Here is a 17,785-nt window from a genome sequence, read left to right as displayed (position 1 = left end):
ATACAAACTGAAGTTAGAAGAGGTTCTGGGAGCTATCTACTGGTCAAATTCTCAAGGTTGAGCAGATGAGAGGGGAAATACAGATTTGTTCTGGAATGGTTGCCCTTGGTTTCCAGCTCCTCTTCATGTCCACATGCTATTCCCAGCTGCTTAGAAACCCACTCCTCACTCTCTACCCTATTCTTTTTCCATACCTCAAACCCTATGGTCCCATTCTGCATGTAGCCATAGCTACTTACACTTCTCCATTGTTTCATTCTAACTTATTATATGCCATCAGTATATTATCTGTCACCCTTGTTCCCAAACATAAGCTTGCAGTACGAGGACTTTCATAAAGGAGCAAATTTTGGGGGAATTTCAGTCCCTGTGATAGGTTTGGAAGAGGGTTCCCAATATAATGACCATGTATCCATCTGTCAGCTCTATTGAAATTTTATTTATTTTTTATCCTTTTTCTGTTATCTATTGAAATTTTATATAAGAAAATAATGTAAAGTTTCAGAAACGATCCTCCATTTCCTTCTATTTTATTAACAAAAACCCAAACCCAAAACCCAAGCAAAAAACATGAAACATTCCCCAGGCATCTAGCTAAAGAATTCTGTAGGTAAACCACACACTTTGAGAATATAAGCTTCAAGAAAGCAGAGAGGTTTTTGTGTCTGTTCTAGTCCTAATGTCTAGAGCACACTCGGACACAAAGTAAGTGACGGTTCAGGAACAACAGAGTAGAGACAACTGACACCTTCTTGTAAAAGAGAAGGCTACAATGAAACAGACAAATATGCAACTAAGTATATAACCCTGCTCCCAGAATTCCCCAGATAGACACATGGAAACATCTGTCCTAGTTGTTGAGAAAGGAATGGATCACTAATATTTGGAGGCACAATTTAATACATCCTCTCTTCAAATATCCTGAAAGACAGTTAGGTTAAAAGTGGTAACATTCTTTCTTCTCAAAGATAGGTTTACTATGTATTCAGTTTCTTAAGGATCCATATCTAACCCCTAATCACACAGAGAGGCTTTGTGTGGGGATTATTAACTCAGTCATGAAAACAGAAAAAACAAAACCCAGAAAAATCTTTTATAACTGCTCAAATGTCCCTTGAATGTAATTCAAGGATTTAGTTTCTATAGTAAATATATTTTTTTTATCTCACCTAAAGGTTAAAAGTTATATGTACAGTTTTTTCCCCAGCTTTCTGGAAATAGTTCTTTGACATCAACCAGAGAATTTTTTTCTCCCTTTCACATCCCCTCCACCCTTTTTCTTTTTTTAAGCGTTATTTCCTCTCTTTAATAAGAGGAACAATGAACTTTTTCTGAACATTTCTAGATGATTTTCCTCTGCAGTTCCAGGGACATTCTTTTTTAAATCCATTTATAGCTCTTACAGTGTTCTTCTTTCACTGAAAATATTAACTGTGTACCCACTATTTACCAGGCCTGACACATAAGACCCCTTGTCCTCATTGAATTCTTAGTTATTTTAACAACTGGAACAAGTAATTCTAAGCAATTGTAACAGCAATGGAAACACACAGTTGCAGTAGAGTTGGGGAAATTTTACGATAGGATAAATAAATAGTGTGACAAAGGAGGACCTGCACATAGATCCAAGCAATCAGAGAAGGCATCCTGGAGGAAGTGGCATCTAAGCTGATGGGGGCAGTGCATATCAGTGGTTAAGAACAGGGTTCCAGCCGGGCGTGGTGGCTGATGTCTGTAATCCCAGCACTTTGGGAGTCCGAGGCAGGTGGATCACCTGAGGTCAACAGTTTGAGAGCAGCCTGGCCAATATGGTTAAAAATACAAAAATTAGCCAGGCATGGTGGCCGGCGCCTGTAATCCCAGCTACTAGGGAGGCTGAGGAAGGAGAATTGCTTGAACCCAGGAGGCAGAGGTTGCAGTGAGCTGAGATCACGCCACTGCACTCCAGCCTGGATGACAGAGTGAGATGCCATCTCAAAAAAACAAAACAAAACAAAAACAAAAAACAAAACAAACAGGGACCTGGACTTAACGTTTGATTTTTGAACTTGCTTCTACTACATAAGAGCTGTATAACCTTGGGCATGTTACTTAATTTATTCTTATCTATAAAACAGGGATAGTGACAGCAGCTTCTCTATAAGGCTGTTATAAGAATGAAACACATTCAAGAACTCAGAAGATTACTCAGCTCATAGCAGTTGTTCAATAAATGTTAGCCATCTCAATTATTCTCTCAATTATTATTAAGCCTCAATTTTTATTAAGTCTCAATTATTATTTGAAGGTTGAGTGAAAAGAAGTGAAAATAAGTAAGATAGATAAAGAGGATAAGGGAGCAGAGTTAGTGTGTTGGAAGGAGAAATGGCTGGAACAAGCTCTCCGTGTCATTACAGGTATGGAAAAGGAATTCAAGCTGGCTGGAAGCGTCAGCATTTAGCGATGAGGCTGAGGAGGCAAGTGGGAGTGATATGATCAAGGGCCTCATGCGTCATCTGAAGGATTTGGATCTTATCCTCAAAGCAATGGGGAGCTAGTGAGGATTTGAAGAGAGTGCCATGCTCAGATTTGCGATTTAGAAAGATGGATTTTTTTTCTAGGTTAGAGGTAACAAGTTGGCAAGATGAACTAGGAAGACTGCTGCAATAATCTGGGCAAAAGATCATGCCAGCCTGGATGAAGGTGGTGACGGTGGCTGTTGGATGGACTGAGTCCAGAATCTCTTTAGTTCATATCCTTCTCTCCATCCAACTGCCACTGTCATCACCCTCATCCAGGCTGGCATCACTTTAGGTGTTAGAAGCCAGGGGATGCTGGTGTCATTCTCGTACACAGAAAATGAAAGGGAAACTGGATGTGGTGGCTCACACCTGTAATCTCAGCACTTTGGGAGGCCAAGGCTGGGGGATCACTTGAGGTTAGGAGTTCAAGATCAGCCTAGCCAACATGGTGAAACTGATCTCTACTAAAAATATTAAAATTAGTCAGGCGTGGTGGTGGGCACCTGTAATCCCAGCTAGCTGGGAGGCTGAGGCAGGAGAATCACTTGAACCAGGGAGGCAGAGGTTGCAGTGAGCCAAGATCATGCCACTGCACTCCAGCCTGGGCAACAGAGCAAGATTTCAATTAAAAAAAAAAAAAGAAAGGAAGAAGGGTGTGAGTGGGAAGACCAAAAGTCTAGATACAGACATGTTGAAGGTGAGGCAGCTGTGAGAGATTGAAGAAGAGATGATAACAGGTCCCTAGAATCACCAATTCACAGAGACAGAAAGTAGAATGGTGCTTACCAGGGCTTGGGGAAAGGAACAATGGGGAATTATTTTTAAGGGGTTGCAGAGGTTCAGTTTGGGATGATGAAAAAGGTCTGGAGGTGGACAGTGGTGATGGTGGCACTACCATGTAAATATAATATCACTGAAATGTACACTTGAAAATGGCTACAATGATAAATTATATCTTATGTGTATCTTACTACCATCATAATGATGATCATGATGATAAATGTAAAACACGTACACCTTTTTCACAGAAAATTAAGGAGAAAATCCCCAAAGGAAATATAAAGGCTGGCTCAACGAAGGTTTCTGGAGCAAGAGATAATAAGCATTTACATTTTCCAAAAAGACAAATGTTTTCAACAAAAGAATAGCCAACCTTACAATCAGATAATGCCTAATAGTTTTCCCCTTGAGGAAGAAATGGTTAAAATATGTTGAACTGGCCGGGCGCGGTGGCTCAAGCCTGTCATCCCAGCACTTTGGGAGGCCGAGACGGGCGGATCATGAGGTCAGGAGATCGAGACCATCCTGGCTAACACGGTGAAACCCCGTCTCTACTAAAAAATACAAAAAACTAGCTGGGCGAGGTGGCGGGCGCCTGTAGTCCCAGCTACTCCGGAGGCTGAGGCAGGAGAATGGCATAAACCCGGGAGGCAGAGCTTGCAGTTAGCTGAGATCCGGCCACTGCACTCCAGCCTGAGCTACAGAGCGAGACTCCGTCTCAAAAAAAAAAAAAAAAAAAATGTTGAACTGAGTTGAAATCAAAAGGTACACAAACCTCAAACTGTTTCAAAACAAGGAAGAAATTAGAATGTGGCTTAGTCACGTAAAATTCAAAGACCAAGGGAAGTCTCTGCCAAAGGGAAATTGACGGAGAAAAAAGTAGTGAAGGGATCATTCGAGATTACAGATAATGTCCCTTGTAATGTTTACAGCCAAAGATAGAATCCTAAGTGCTCTCCTGTGTTTTCTATGCAACAAAACCAACAGTAAACTGGATGTTTTGCTAAAAGAACACTTTAGAATAGGTCCTTTGTTAAGCAAAGTCGGGGGTGGAGTGACAAGAAGGGAACTGAAATAAAACAGAATATTAAAACAAAACACTCTCAAACTTCGTTTTTGTTTGTTTAATACATTATCTGCATGTAAGTATCTGTAGGTGACATTTTTCTGTTTTTGCTTGTAGAGATTTTATTATGAAATGACATCTTCAAATCAAAGTGGTTATTAAACACCATTTTTATAAGTTGTGTATACAATTACTCCATTTATTCTTATTTATTTATTTTTATCTTAAAGTGACTTTAATAGAGAAATGAAGAAGATTTAAAAAAAAAAATCACATAATTGGCTGGACAAGGGTGGCTCGTGCCTATAATATCAGCACTTTGGAAGGCCAAGGTGGGTGAATCGTTTGACCTCATGTGTTCAAGACCACATGGCAAAATTCCCTCTCTACAGAAAATACAAAAATTGGCCAGGCGTGGTGGTGCACACCTGTAGTCCTAGCTACTCAGGAGGCTGAGATGAGGGTTTTGCTTGAGCCCAGGAATTGGAGGTTGTCGTGAGCTATGATCACACTGCTCCACTCCATCCTGGGCAACAGAGCAAGACCCTGTCTCTAAATAAATAAATAAATAAATAAATAAATAAATAAATCACATACACAACAAAAAACAAACAAACAAAAAAACACAATTAATTCAAGAAAGAAGAATATGGGCTAATTATAAGAACTACTTACTGGAGAAATGAGGGTTTATATTGATTTTCATGTTTGAAATAGGGAAATGAAAGCTGAGTGGAGAGTTGCAAATACTCTTGAAAAGAAATGGAATGATTTTTTCTATCTATCCAAACTCACTGTTAACATGGAAGAGTTAAGAATAATTTAGGACTATTTTTTAAAAAACTACTTTATTAAGATATGACTAACATACATAAAACAGCAGAACATATTTAATGTATAACATCTGATGACTTTGGAGCTTCTTTTTTCCTGTACATTTCTTCAACAGAAACGCATAAGGATTTTAAACCAGTGTTAAAGTTGCTCTATCATTACCCATCTGGATTTTTTAATTTTTTGTTTTTTACTAAGAAGGATTCAACTAAAACAAAAAGAAATCATGAGACTAGAAATGTGAATAGAGAATTTTATATTCCCTAAGTTTTAAATGTCTTTAAAATACCAACATCACAACAACAGTTTGTTAACATCTCTTTAGAAGAATTAGTTTTCAATACAAATTATTCAATCATTAAAATGGATGAGGTCCTCAGGGGGTGTGGTATTTGAAAACTAGTAGACATTTAATATATTTAAGCTAAATGAACAACGCTATCAGCAAGTATTTAGGGAGCACCTACGCTACACCTCACCCTGTGAAGGAAACGTCACACTTGGGATTTACCCTTAATTGTGAGTTTGTATATTTTCGACACTGAGGAGCTTTCTTTGTTATTCTACAATGTATTTATAATGGTTTTCTAGACCAAGTGATTAAGGACACTGCAGAACTGGAGGATGCTTTGAATGGGAAGATTCATGTTCTGATAAGGAAAGGGAAGACTATAAATAGCATTGTTGTCATTTAAACAAATAGTGGCATTGAGGAATGGCAAATGAGGAAGACCAGGCTGTTCCTGGTCATAATTCTGACAAGGTGGACCAAGAAGAAAGGGGAAGGACCTTGTTCCCCTTCGGGTGCCGGTCCAGGCTGTTATCAGTGCTGAGTGGGGATTGGTTGGACCTTCTTCCCTAACCAGTAAAGAAAACCAGGCTTCCTGACATGTGCTTGAAACTGAAAGAACTCAACGCAAGGCTAGAAAAGCCAGTGAAGACAGGGAATTAGCTTGGGAGTTTAGCTTTTTGATCACATTGGTAAGCATCTTCATTCAGTCAGTCTTGTTCTCTTTTTGCCTTAGCTCTCAATCTTTGGCCAATTTATCTTTGCACTACAGCAAAGAAGATATTAACACTGTGTAAGCCTCCCCCTACCTCCATGGCTCATTGCTGTGATGATTTAACAAAAGAAGGTATCATTTTACTGTCTTTTACTGAGGAAGAAACTCTCAGCTAAGATGGCCCTTCTTAACATTTACTTGACTTCAAAAATATACCTAGCTCTTGACTTCAAATAATTTGCAGGCATTACCTTGTTGTTGCGTTCGATCCCAACATAATCTGCCTCTTCTGGTATCATTACAAAGAGTTCAGCTTCATATGCTCCTTCCCCTTCATTTCTTGCATTTATTATGAGCATAAGGTGATTTTCATCTCCAATGATTACCTGATGCTTATCTCTAAAAATGCAGTTTAAAAAGAAGTATTAGGCACTCTACTTCTTGGCTTCATGAATATTTTATTTAAGGATTTATTAAGGAGGAAAAGAAAAATGGTAAATGCAAAAAAAGAAGATGGACCATCATGAAGAGATGGTAGGAAGAGGCAAGATAATCATCTCTGGGTAAAAAGGGCAGGAAAACATCTAGTAGTGTGTAGGTAAATGTTTAACAACCAGTTCTCAAAAAAAAAAAAAAAAGTATTGATTTATAACATTTTCAGATTCCAGTGGTGTAAATCCATGCACTGTGGTCGATTTCAAGCTACCAACATATTTAACAATCTACCAACAAAATTCCTGCAAATTTAACATTTCACTTACAAGCCAAAATGAAGCAGCTTCAGCACTTCACTGAAAACATACATTAGGAAGAAAACAGACAATGGAATAAAAGGAAGAGAGGTGGTTTAGAAAGTAAGAGGGAGAGATTAATGCAAAGGAAATAATGAGAGGGAAGAAGTAGGCAGATACGATAAGATCTTAAATCACTGATAGAGGATTTCAAGGTATTTTGAAGAAACATAGTTCACTTAGAACTGCAAATCAAACCAACATTTGGAAATACCTATTGCACTTTTTAACCTTACTCAAAGCGATTGCATTTGAAGTTGGTAAATTATGAAATCTGGGGGAAATCCCTCTGAGAAGTTACCAAGTACATTCCAAACACTGGCAGTGAGATAGTGCCCGGGAGGGAAAGGAACACAAATCTGTTTCTTGACCACAGGATGTTTTACATCCTAGTCTATGTCTTCCCATAACAGAATGCAGTGCAATTTCCAGTGCTGGAATGGGGGCGTCCATTACTGGCAACTGTGAAGCCCTTTGATTCTTTTCGATTTTGTGACACCTTCTGCTTTACTCCATAGAGTACTATTTAAGTTTACTTGTTCAGTAAGTTAACATTAATTTTGTTCTGACAGTTTTAAGGATGCCTTTGACTCATGGGGTGCTGAAAAAAAAGTTTAGTTGAAAGTGTAGATGGAACCTGCCTGTCCGAATCCTTTGTCTACTTGACTGAGGCAAGTAAATATAACCCGAGCCACCCCATCAATAAGTTTACTTTCAACAAAAACTTTTTTTTTTTCAGTTTTGCTGAAAGATGAAATGGCCCAGGCAAAATCTTAGGGTGTGTCATTTGACACCAATGCCAAATAACTGACCCAAACCACAGACTAACCCAAAGTGTAGCCAAGCTCAAGAATTTCACGCAGCATAGTTTTGATGGTCATTGGAAGTGTATACTTTTTCCAGAGAACCTTTAAATAAATACCTCTAATTCCATTACATAGAATGCACACGTTTAGTTATTTAAACTTACGGTCTAGCTGACAGCTTCAAGTCAGGAACACACAGATTGTCTTCTCCACAGTCTACCAGAATGTGAGCCTGTGTTGTATAAACACACATCAGGAACAATCCAGGAAAATCTGAATCACACCCTTTTTCTTGAAAATTCTGAACGGTGCCACAAACGGAACCAGAGCTTTCCTCTCACTATGCATGACTCTACCCAAGCCAATAGCCCACATTTCATGGCAATCTCCCAATATAGGCCACTTTACATAATAGCCCAATTCCAATGCCCTCCGAAATATCTGTAAAGAATGCAACTCTGGCAATGGCTTGAGGATTACAGGCTGTATTGCTTCCATTACAGCCACATTTTGAACAAATTAAATCTTGGTTGCAAAAGAGGAAAGGCTTCCGAAAAACACAATCATGCAGTGTTTCAGGAAACATGGTAGGAAAACTCCCAAATGTTCCATGTCTGCATGCAGAAATAAAAATGAAAGGAGCTGGCTTTAGTCTTAAAGCCATAAGAACAACATCCCAGAGAGTCTGCTTGAGAAAATGCCATCAAAGACCGCAAAGGACTTACCTGTTCACTAACAACGTTTTCCCTGTAGTAGTTCAATATTGGTTTCACTTCCAGGCCTTCCTTAAAGGTGGATTCGTCCAAACTGTAATTCAAACTAATGTTGATTGGAGATAATTTATCTCGGAATTCAGTTTCATCCTAGGAAAAATAATCACAAACTCAACAGAGGCTCCATGAAATAGCTGCAAGGTGTCAGTCTGCAAAAGTCAGGCAACACTGGAATTTACTCAATGAAAGTGAATGATGAAATAATTATCTTTGCAGCAGGCTTAGATGGAGGCTGATTTATGTGGTATATAGTTGCCAGCATACCTAATATACGTGCAGTGATGAAATCATTTAGAGCTGCGGCTTCATTGAAATATGCTTCTGGAGCCAATCTTTGGGTTCTCCAGACCTTCAACAACTCATGCAGAATTGGTCAAGTTGCAAAGTAAAAGATTACACTTGTATACCATAAATGTCACAAAAACCACCATGAATTTTGGACTTTTGTTTTCGTGAGATTGCCAGAATTTATGAATTCTCTCTTGGGGCTCAGAAGAAGAAAACATCTTGATTCTCTTCCTCTCATCATCTTTTTAAGCCCTTGCCTGCATGAACTGCAGAACACCTTCAGGACATTTGAAGTTCTCTTGGAAAAAGAAACAGAATTCCTTTAGTAGGGAGGGGTAAGCGCCAAACAGCAAGCACTAAACACAGGGTGGATATGTCACCCTTCAATTGTGTGCCAATCAAGGGTCAGGTATCCAACTTTTCATTCTTGAGTGTGATTGTAATCTGTGATCTTCCCTAGGATGGTCCTTGCTAACTAAGCCCCCCAATGCAAAAGAGAAATTGAGACAGTTATCACAACCTCACAACTGGCAAGGTGAAGATAGGTAATTGTGTTATAAATAATTTTACTTTTTAAATTTCGGTAGGTTTTGAAGTCATTGTAAAAATACATTAAAGAAGATAATTATAAATTACTTCTAATAAAAGCTTTGAATGTCTAAATGTTTTCCTGAGTTGGCTCTGAAATGTGCATTGATAAAATCTAACAAGACATACTCACATAGGAGAAAAATTCATATAAATTATGTCGCACTTTTATGTTTTTTGGGGAGGAGGTGGGTAGAAATGAAAACCATGTGAGCCGATGCCATTATAAAGATTTAGTTCAAAATGAAAAGAAGCCTTAGAAATTAATAGCAACGCATCATCAGGTTAGTTGAAGTCAGGGTCAAGAGGAGAGTATTTGACCCTAAAATAAAGTTTCCTGCTATGAAAATGAAAACAGATGGATGGGGGTCTATGCAGACAACTATGATGGTTAAATGGAGAAAAATGGTTGGAATTCGGATATGAAGGTGAGAGGCTAGAGAAGTCTTTCTGGCATACTTACTCGAAGGTAAACGACGAAATCCTGGCATTGGTGGGATTTCTGCCATTTTATCACAAGAGGGAAGACACGATGAGCCTGATGGTTATCAAGGAAGAGCGTTCGTTTAATGGCTCCTTTCTGTTTCAGGGAATCTAATTGCACCTCTGCCATTAAGACTAAAGAACAGAAGTAAAGTAGAGAAAAAGTATTCAGTGAACACAATGCTCAATCAGAGAGATGAATTTCCATTTCAAGTTGCTTATTCAAGAAACATTTATTTTTCATAGTTGAGATCAAGCATGATAAATGAGCTAGAAAAATTTTATAACATACTCTCCAAGCTAAAAATGTTTTATAATGGTTTTATAAAAGTTGCCATTCTCCCTATAATTACATGTTCTTATAAATAATAGTATTACCAAGTACTGAAGTAATATTTATGTAGAAGATTCCATATATGCAACAGACATCTTGGTATTCCTCAAGGGTTCTTTCATTTTATATGGTCTGTGCAGAGAAATGATTACTGTTCAACTTTCTTAGTATAGTATAAGAATGTAAAAATGAAAACGTGCTTACCTATTGTGTTTGAAATGCTCTGGCCTGCGACAGATGCACATACTCTTAAAGAAAAGCTATAGAAAATAATAGTCAGTAATTTATTGGTTAATAAAGTTTTGAATCTAAAGTAGAAGCCTTCCTTTACCTCATCCCAGATAATGAATATCATTTTCTCTATATATTTCTAATTACGTGCACGCACACACACACACACACACGCACACACACACACACACACACCCCTTCTACCAGTTGGTCTCAATACTAATACAATTAAGACAAGTGACATTATCATTACATGGAAGGTAATACTGGAAAATAGTACAGGAGGTTAACTGATTTAATCAATTGCTCAATTAATCAATTACTTGTTGCTTTTATTCAATGAATACAAGTGAGTATCTTCCATGTGCCAGGGAGGGAAGAATTAGGCAGCACAGCAAGAAGATAGCTAGAGGTAAAATCTGGAGGTGAGTAAGAATCTAGACCCATTTGAGAAAACTGAAGAAATTCAGTGTAGTTGGGGCACTGAGCAAGATGGCAAAGTTGTAGGAGACAAGGCTGGCTTGGTGGATCAGTGAGGAACAGGGCTTTGAAAGTCATGCTAAAAAAATGCAGATTTAATCTTCAGAAGCATGGAGCACGTGGTATGCTTAACTTAAAAGACCCACTCTGCTTGGAGGGAGATGGAATTTGGCAGAACCTTGCTACAGTTGGGGTAAGACTGGAGGTAGAGACGAGAAGAGGAAGGGGAGAAAGAGAAATAGGAAGCTTAGCATGGCTGTCTCAAGCTAGGTAGGCACAATGATACAGGAATAAAGACAGTCAAGAGAGGGCAGATGTCCATGAGAGACACTTTGGAGTTGTGCCTTGAACACGTGATGACTACCATTCAAGGCAATGTCTGCACTGGCTTGTAGGTTGATCTGCACTTGGCTTTGGTCTGTGGCTACAGATGGAATGAGAGATGGCTGACTCCCTGGCTGCCTTTGCTGAATGAATGTGCTCACCTCTCCCTGAAAAATTCCAAGCCCTAACAGCCATCACTAGAGATGGGGCCTTTTCTCATTTCTAGGAAAGTGAAAATATAAGAAAATACTTAAGTAGGGTTTAATGACAATCATAAACTTTTTACCAGTAAAATACTATCGTATGATTCGGGTATTTCTACAGAATTCAAAGGGAGTAAATAATCCCCAATCATACTTTAATTCTGTGTCAGCTTCCTGTGTCAAATATAATGAAAAAGTGTCACATCTGGGATTCATCTATCTACCGTGACCTCAGTCAATGTCTCTCCTCAGGGTAAATAATTTGCCACATACCATTAAGCCAGAAGTTTCCTGAAATGTCTATGCTATTACAAGTGTTTATTCCGCTTCCCCAGAGAAATCACTGATTCCAACTCGCTTCTGCTTCAATTAGAATTATTCAAGAAAGACGAAGAATTAATCACATCTTTCAATTTTGTAGTAAACCTGGCTTTCAAAATTAGAATTTTCTGTGTCCAATCTTTTGAAAGTATTTGGGTGTATGTTCAAATCGGCCAATGATCTTTTTTTCTATTCATCATTAACTGTGTGGACATAGGACAATAAAATATACTCCTATTTGTAATGAAATTATCAACATATATATTAAAATCATTTTAGATATAGAATTTTTAATACAAACAATTCAAAAGCAATAACAAATTTTAAAAGGAATAAAGTTATGCAAATGAACATCTTTTTTTTTCTTATGAGATGGTGTATGGTTGATAAATGATGTTATCAGCTAAAGGGTTACTATTTATTTATGAGTTACCTGTCAGTATAAATCTGTTTCTTTCTCAGCTCTCTTTCTGTTTTCTGAATATCATTAGCAACTGGATGACTTAAACATTTTTTCATACAAGTGTAATATCACTTCTACAATGTGCTGAATTATCAATAATAGTACTCCAACCTAAACCTGCCAGTTCATAGATCACTTTAGTGGAAAAGAGTCTGTCAAGTCATAATTTTTCAAACACTCTGTTCTGATCGATAAAGAAAATTTCAAGATTTTACAGTAGTGCGTTGATGTGCTCATTCTGAATTTAGAAAAACATATATACTATATTATATATAAGCACACATACATCATGGGTCATATAGAGTATAGAATTAGGATCACTTGCAGGTCTACAGCTAATTACAAAGTATACTTGGGTCATTAGGGAAAGCTGTAAACTTTGATTAAATTAGAATTAAAATTTCAAACTAGAAATATTGGTCATTTTCACTATGGCCCGTTAGTCTAAATAGGTCTGATTGGAACAAAAAAACCCCATGAAATCAACCCAGGTCCCTTATTACATAAGTTCTAAATTAAACTGTTTATGGACAGTGCTTTTGATATGGCCAGAAGGCAGGGTGATATACTACATGATCTTCTGAGGCTAGTCCCAACCCAAGCATGGTTGGAATAATGGTTCTGCGATGTGACTGTGCTCATAGCTGTCTATGATGAAGAGAAAATGAGATAAAGGTGAAACATGATTTAAAAGCACAAAGCAATTCATTTTACATTCTCTTCAGTTCTCAATCCTGTTTCAGTGATAACAAATAGCAGGTTTCACATAGTCACTCACATCTGACAAGTTTTTAAAATCAGGTTGGACAAGCGGGTAATTGCTCACGTTTACATTTCTAAAATGAAATATTGCGCTAGTTTTCCTTTTATAAATGGTTAGTCGCCAATTATATTAATATTTATGGAGCTGGCTTTTTCCCTCTTTTTCTAACTTAGAAATGCCAATGAAAGACAGTCACTTTATAAAACTACACCTGCTATTTGAAAGACACAGAACTGCACATCGATGGAAGCGAAGAACTGTTTGCCAAGTAGAGTTTATGTGATAGTTTTCAGATGTGTGATAGAAGATTCTATCACATACAGACACAAATAGCAGCAGAGAAAATCAACAGAGACCTTTCAATCATTTTGGAAAAACTAAATTAAGTTCCTAAAATAAAGAAAAAAGAGAATCAAAGAAACACATTCTAGACTGAATCAGCTGTTAACTTTCTGTCTTCTGAGACTCTGAGGCACCATTCACAAATTTTGCATGTGAAAATAAGACCTCTTCCAGAAAAATGTATGCAATAGAAACAAATATAATTGTAAAGGGATATACATTTGTCCACATAACGAACTGCACTTTAACTTAATAATATGTTTAAATGTAATAAGAAAATGGCTCATGAAAAGACAGACATTTAGACAGACATTTTCTTGTTAAAAAGTAATATTCTTTCCATAAAACCAAACAGAACTATTAATCTGGTGAAAACAAAACAAAACACCAAAACTTCAATCTCATAAAATATCCATTAAACTAAAAACCCTTAGAAGCAATTATCTCTTTCAAAACAACAACATTCTATATCAGAGTGTACCACATGTGCTTAAAAGAATTCAGCTTGGAAGTCCATTCTGTTACGAAGGTGTGAACATGAGCCTCTTTGGGGGAAATACTGAAGTTTTAATACTCATGAACAAGTAGCAACTCTCACAGTTCATTTTCATTTAATCATGCATGGGTAAGGATAAATGCTGGCTCTCTGACATATTTTTTCAGATCAGGTTTTCATTATACTATTTTATGACTTTAAACCATTTTAAAATGTGCCCAAGGCATTTTCCAACTCTTTTCAAAAGCAGTTAAAGAAGAGGATGCTCTCCCGCCACACTCCCCAGCTCCCAGCAATAGGATGTTTTTCAAAGAATTCTTCAGGGTCCTCTAAGTCCCCACCCTCCACCCTTAAAAGCTTTGACTCCAGTATGAACTCCTGTCAAAAGGCCATCAACAACATGTTAAAATTGGCTGGAAATAACTTCTCTGGGTCAAGAGTGGTTAGTTCTGCAATTCTGACATTCTCAGAAACCAAAAATACTGTCTGAGTTAGACCACATCTCCTGAAAAATAAGGGCAAAATATTAAACACCTCAAGGATTTGTTGACCCTTCAGAGGGTCTACCCTGAAGGTATTAACCAAGATAGTGACTTCTAACCCTGGAGGACCTACGTATTGAGAAACTAAGTGGTCTTTTCTTAAACTGCGTTACAGTCAAGTTCCATCTTGTACTCCCATCAGACGGCTGACAAAATTCAGAAGGAACACTTTCAGAAGCTGTATCAGCCAGCTTCCGAAAGTCCAAGCAAAGCCTCCATCATCCAGGCAAAAGGAATAATTCAATCGCTATTCTTAATGATGGACGCAAAAATACAGTCTATGGCACAAAAATCTTTACTTGTATAATGTGTTCCATGCTGAGTTACAAAACTGGCATCTGTTGTCAGCACAGAAAACCCAGTAAATTGACTAGTTAGAAAAGGGACATCGGCTGGGCACGGTGGTCCATGCCTGTAATCCCAGGACTTTGGGAGGCCGAGGCAGGCAGATCACCTGAGGTCAGGAGTTCGAGACCAGCCAGACTAACATAGTGAAACCCCGTCTCTACTAAAAATACAAAAATTAGCCAGGCATGGTGGTGGGTGCCTGTAATCCCAGCTACTCAGGAGGCTGAGACATGAGAATAGCTTGAACCTGGGAGATGGAAGTTGCAGTGAGCCGAGATTGTGCCACTGCCCTCCAGCCTGGGTGACAAAGCGAGACTCCATCTCAAAAAGTAAATAAATAAATAAGACATTATATGAGCCCGAAAAGCAGTATCTATAAGCATGTGCCAAAAATGTAAGAGTGTAGGTATTTTGTTATATTTTTACCTCGGTTAGTGTTTATTTTAGTACACCAAGAATCTAAGAGCAATCTCCAAGATTTGTTTCACTGGGAATTTCTCCAAATGTTTTTACACTTCTCCTCTCACCTAGAGCCTGCAGATTAGAGAAGTAGCCTTTGAATGGTAAGTCGACAGCCAAAGATCAGCACCATATCATAGGTTCTCTTGAAAGACAAACTCCTTGCTACTCAAACTTGGGCCACAGACCAGCAACAGTAGCATCTCTTGAAGCTTTTTTCAAGAAATGCAAAATCTAGGCCCCACCCCAGACTTACTGAATCCAAATCTGTGTTTTTCACAAGATACCCAGGTGATGTGAATTCACATTGGAGTTTGAGAAGCACTGGACTAACTCACCAGGCTGCAGAAGTCATAGAGTCTGGAACCTGGCAAGTTTTATTTTCAAGATTGACAATCGTTGGGTGCAGCAGAAGCTGGGCATCTACAGTCACAACCGGTCTTGCTCTGCAGGGAGAAAATGCAGGGTTTGTTTGAATAAACCACAAAGGTGATAGGCAGGCAGAAGCCCACTTCACTGCATACTGAACTCAGTAGTAGACAGAATACTTCAGAGGCCATTGCCAACATTCTCAGCATTTGTGCCAAGAATTTTGCCCACTGCATGAACAGGTGGGTACCACACTCAGCTAATTACCTCAAAACACATCTGGAGGCACACAAACACAAATAAAGAGTGCTGTGGGTCTATCAGGCAAAGTTGCATACACAAACCTAATTTCTTGATGAAGTGGGCCCCCAGTATTATGGCAATATTGCTGTGAAATATTGCCTGCCATCTGCTAGCATATCTACATCCGTATCTGATGAAATACATCATCTTACAGCCATTCGTGTTTGTGAGTACTTGAAGTCTGCAACTTTTCATTGGTAATTTTAATTTTGTGAGTACTTGAAGTTTGCAAATTATCATTGATAATTTTAAAATTTCCATTGATAGTTTTCAAGCTGAGCTTTCCAAATTTGGCTAAATACACGAAAGTGGGTTTGCAGAATAATTCTGTACATCAGCCAGAGAAGTGGTTATCCATCCTGACTGCACAATATAATCACCTAAAGAGCTTTAAAACAAATTCTATGCCCAGGCCCTGCCACACCAACTGAACCAGAACTTATGGGATAAGGATCAGTCATTGGAATTTTAAACAAACTCTCCAGGTAATTCTAATATGTAGCCAAATTTGAGGAGAGAGACTAATAGAGCATAAGTAATTCAATTGCAGCCACCCAGATGAGAATAACAAAACAAAAAAGTATTAATAAATCATGGGGGAAGGAAATGGAGCAGATTTTAAAGCTTGGTTCCAAGATATGATCATTGGAAGCCAAAGTCCCCAAATGACAGGGAGAAATGAAGCCATGTTGGGTAAGTTTCCCCCCCACAAGAGGAAGGGCTGTGTCTCAGGGCAGAATGGGTTTACAGTACTGCTTTAAACAATAAGCAATGGGCCTGCTGGGATTTCTCCTAAGTTCCTTCATGCCACTTCTCTGTATTTTGTTATGTAATTTTGCTTTCAATACCGTGTTAGTTTCACTCCTTGGAAAAGCAGATGATAAAACGGAACTAGATATGCAAGAGATGTACTGGGGTCAAACATCTATGAGGAAAAGTGGGGAGAGAGTGGAGGGGGCTGGGAGTTCTGATCCCTGGGAGGATCAAGGGAAGGACAGAGGACTGGATAAGAAAGTTCTGGCCTGGGCAATTGAGAGTCCTTGATCCAAATTTGCCCATGACAGGAGTTCCATGTCTTGCAAAAACAGGCCTGCATTTGTGTTCTTGGTGTGTCGGCTAGTTGGCTGGGAGCAGCTCATGGAAAACACGGTCTTGGCATGAAAGTGGCAGATTGGAAGCAGAGCAGCTGAACCCTATGCCCATTCTGCTCCAGCAGCTCTGAGTGGTGTACTCCACGGCCACCGCAAACCCAAGCCCCATACTTCAGACACCTTGAGGGTTTCGACTGTCTGATTCTCTAGAACCTAAAGTGGGACATGGTTGGTACAAATCAACCCTCTTTGAGTTTGTCTTGGGACTGATGAAGAAGAAAATCTTGCCTATTTGAGGAAACCTAACTTTAGAATCTCTCTGGGAGCCGACTATGTTAGCACTACACACCTAGCAGACCCAGGTAAGCCCTCAGCCTTTTGTCTTGATATTCTGACCTAGTGTCTTGAATTCTCGTAAAACCTTTTATTTTCTTTTTCTTTTTTGAGATGGAGTCTCTCACTCTGTCTCCCAGGCTGGAATGCAGTGGCACAATGTCTACTCACTACAGCCTCCATCTCCCGGGTTCAAGTGATTCTCGTGCCTCAGCCTCTCGAGTAGCTGAGATTACAGGTGTGCACCACCATGCCTGGCTAATTTTTGTATTTTAAGTAGAGATGGAGTTTTGCTGTGTTGGTTAGGCCGGTCTCAAACGCCTGACCTCAAGTGATCTGCCCACGTAGGCTGCCCAAAATGCTGGGATTATAGGCGTGAGGCACCGTGTCCTGCAATAAAACTTTTTTTTTTTTTTTTTTTTTTAAAAAAGCGGGCGGGGCGGGGGGGCTCAGGCCTGTACCCCGCCGC

At 38.8% G+C, this 17,785-nt stretch overlaps 1 protein-coding gene across 3 annotated transcripts in view; it reads right to left on the bottom strand.

The window, feature by feature from the left end:
• ITGA8 (integrin subunit alpha 8) overlaps positions 1 to 17,785 on the bottom strand; it is a 221,473-nt gene that overhangs the window by 101,352 nt on the left and 102,336 nt on the right. For all 3 annotated transcript variants that reach the window (XM_017874126.1, XM_017874144.1, XM_017874133.1), the window contains exons 15-20: positions 15,559 to 15,666; positions 10,453 to 10,508; positions 9,895 to 10,049; positions 8,508 to 8,645; positions 7,947 to 8,014; positions 6,437 to 6,584 (exon numbers count right to left, since the gene is read on the bottom strand). In XM_017874126.1, the coding sequence (XP_017729615.1) occupies positions 6,437 to 6,584; positions 7,947 to 8,014; positions 8,508 to 8,645; positions 9,895 to 10,049; positions 10,453 to 10,508; positions 15,559 to 15,666 (673 nt within the window). The remainder of the gene's footprint in view (positions 1 to 6,436; positions 6,585 to 7,946; positions 8,015 to 8,507; positions 8,646 to 9,894; positions 10,050 to 10,452; positions 10,509 to 15,558; positions 15,667 to 17,785) is intronic.

Source organism: Rhinopithecus bieti, unplaced genomic scaffold (assembly GCF_001698545.2).
Source record: "Rhinopithecus bieti isolate Rb0 unplaced genomic scaffold, ASM169854v2 scaffold_1012, whole genome shotgun sequence".
In the NCBI taxonomy this organism is placed as follows: domain Eukaryota; kingdom Metazoa; phylum Chordata; class Mammalia; order Primates; family Cercopithecidae; genus Rhinopithecus; species Rhinopithecus bieti.
The sequence above is the reverse complement of the archived record's forward strand: the minus strand, read 5'-3'. Positions and strand labels throughout refer to the sequence as shown.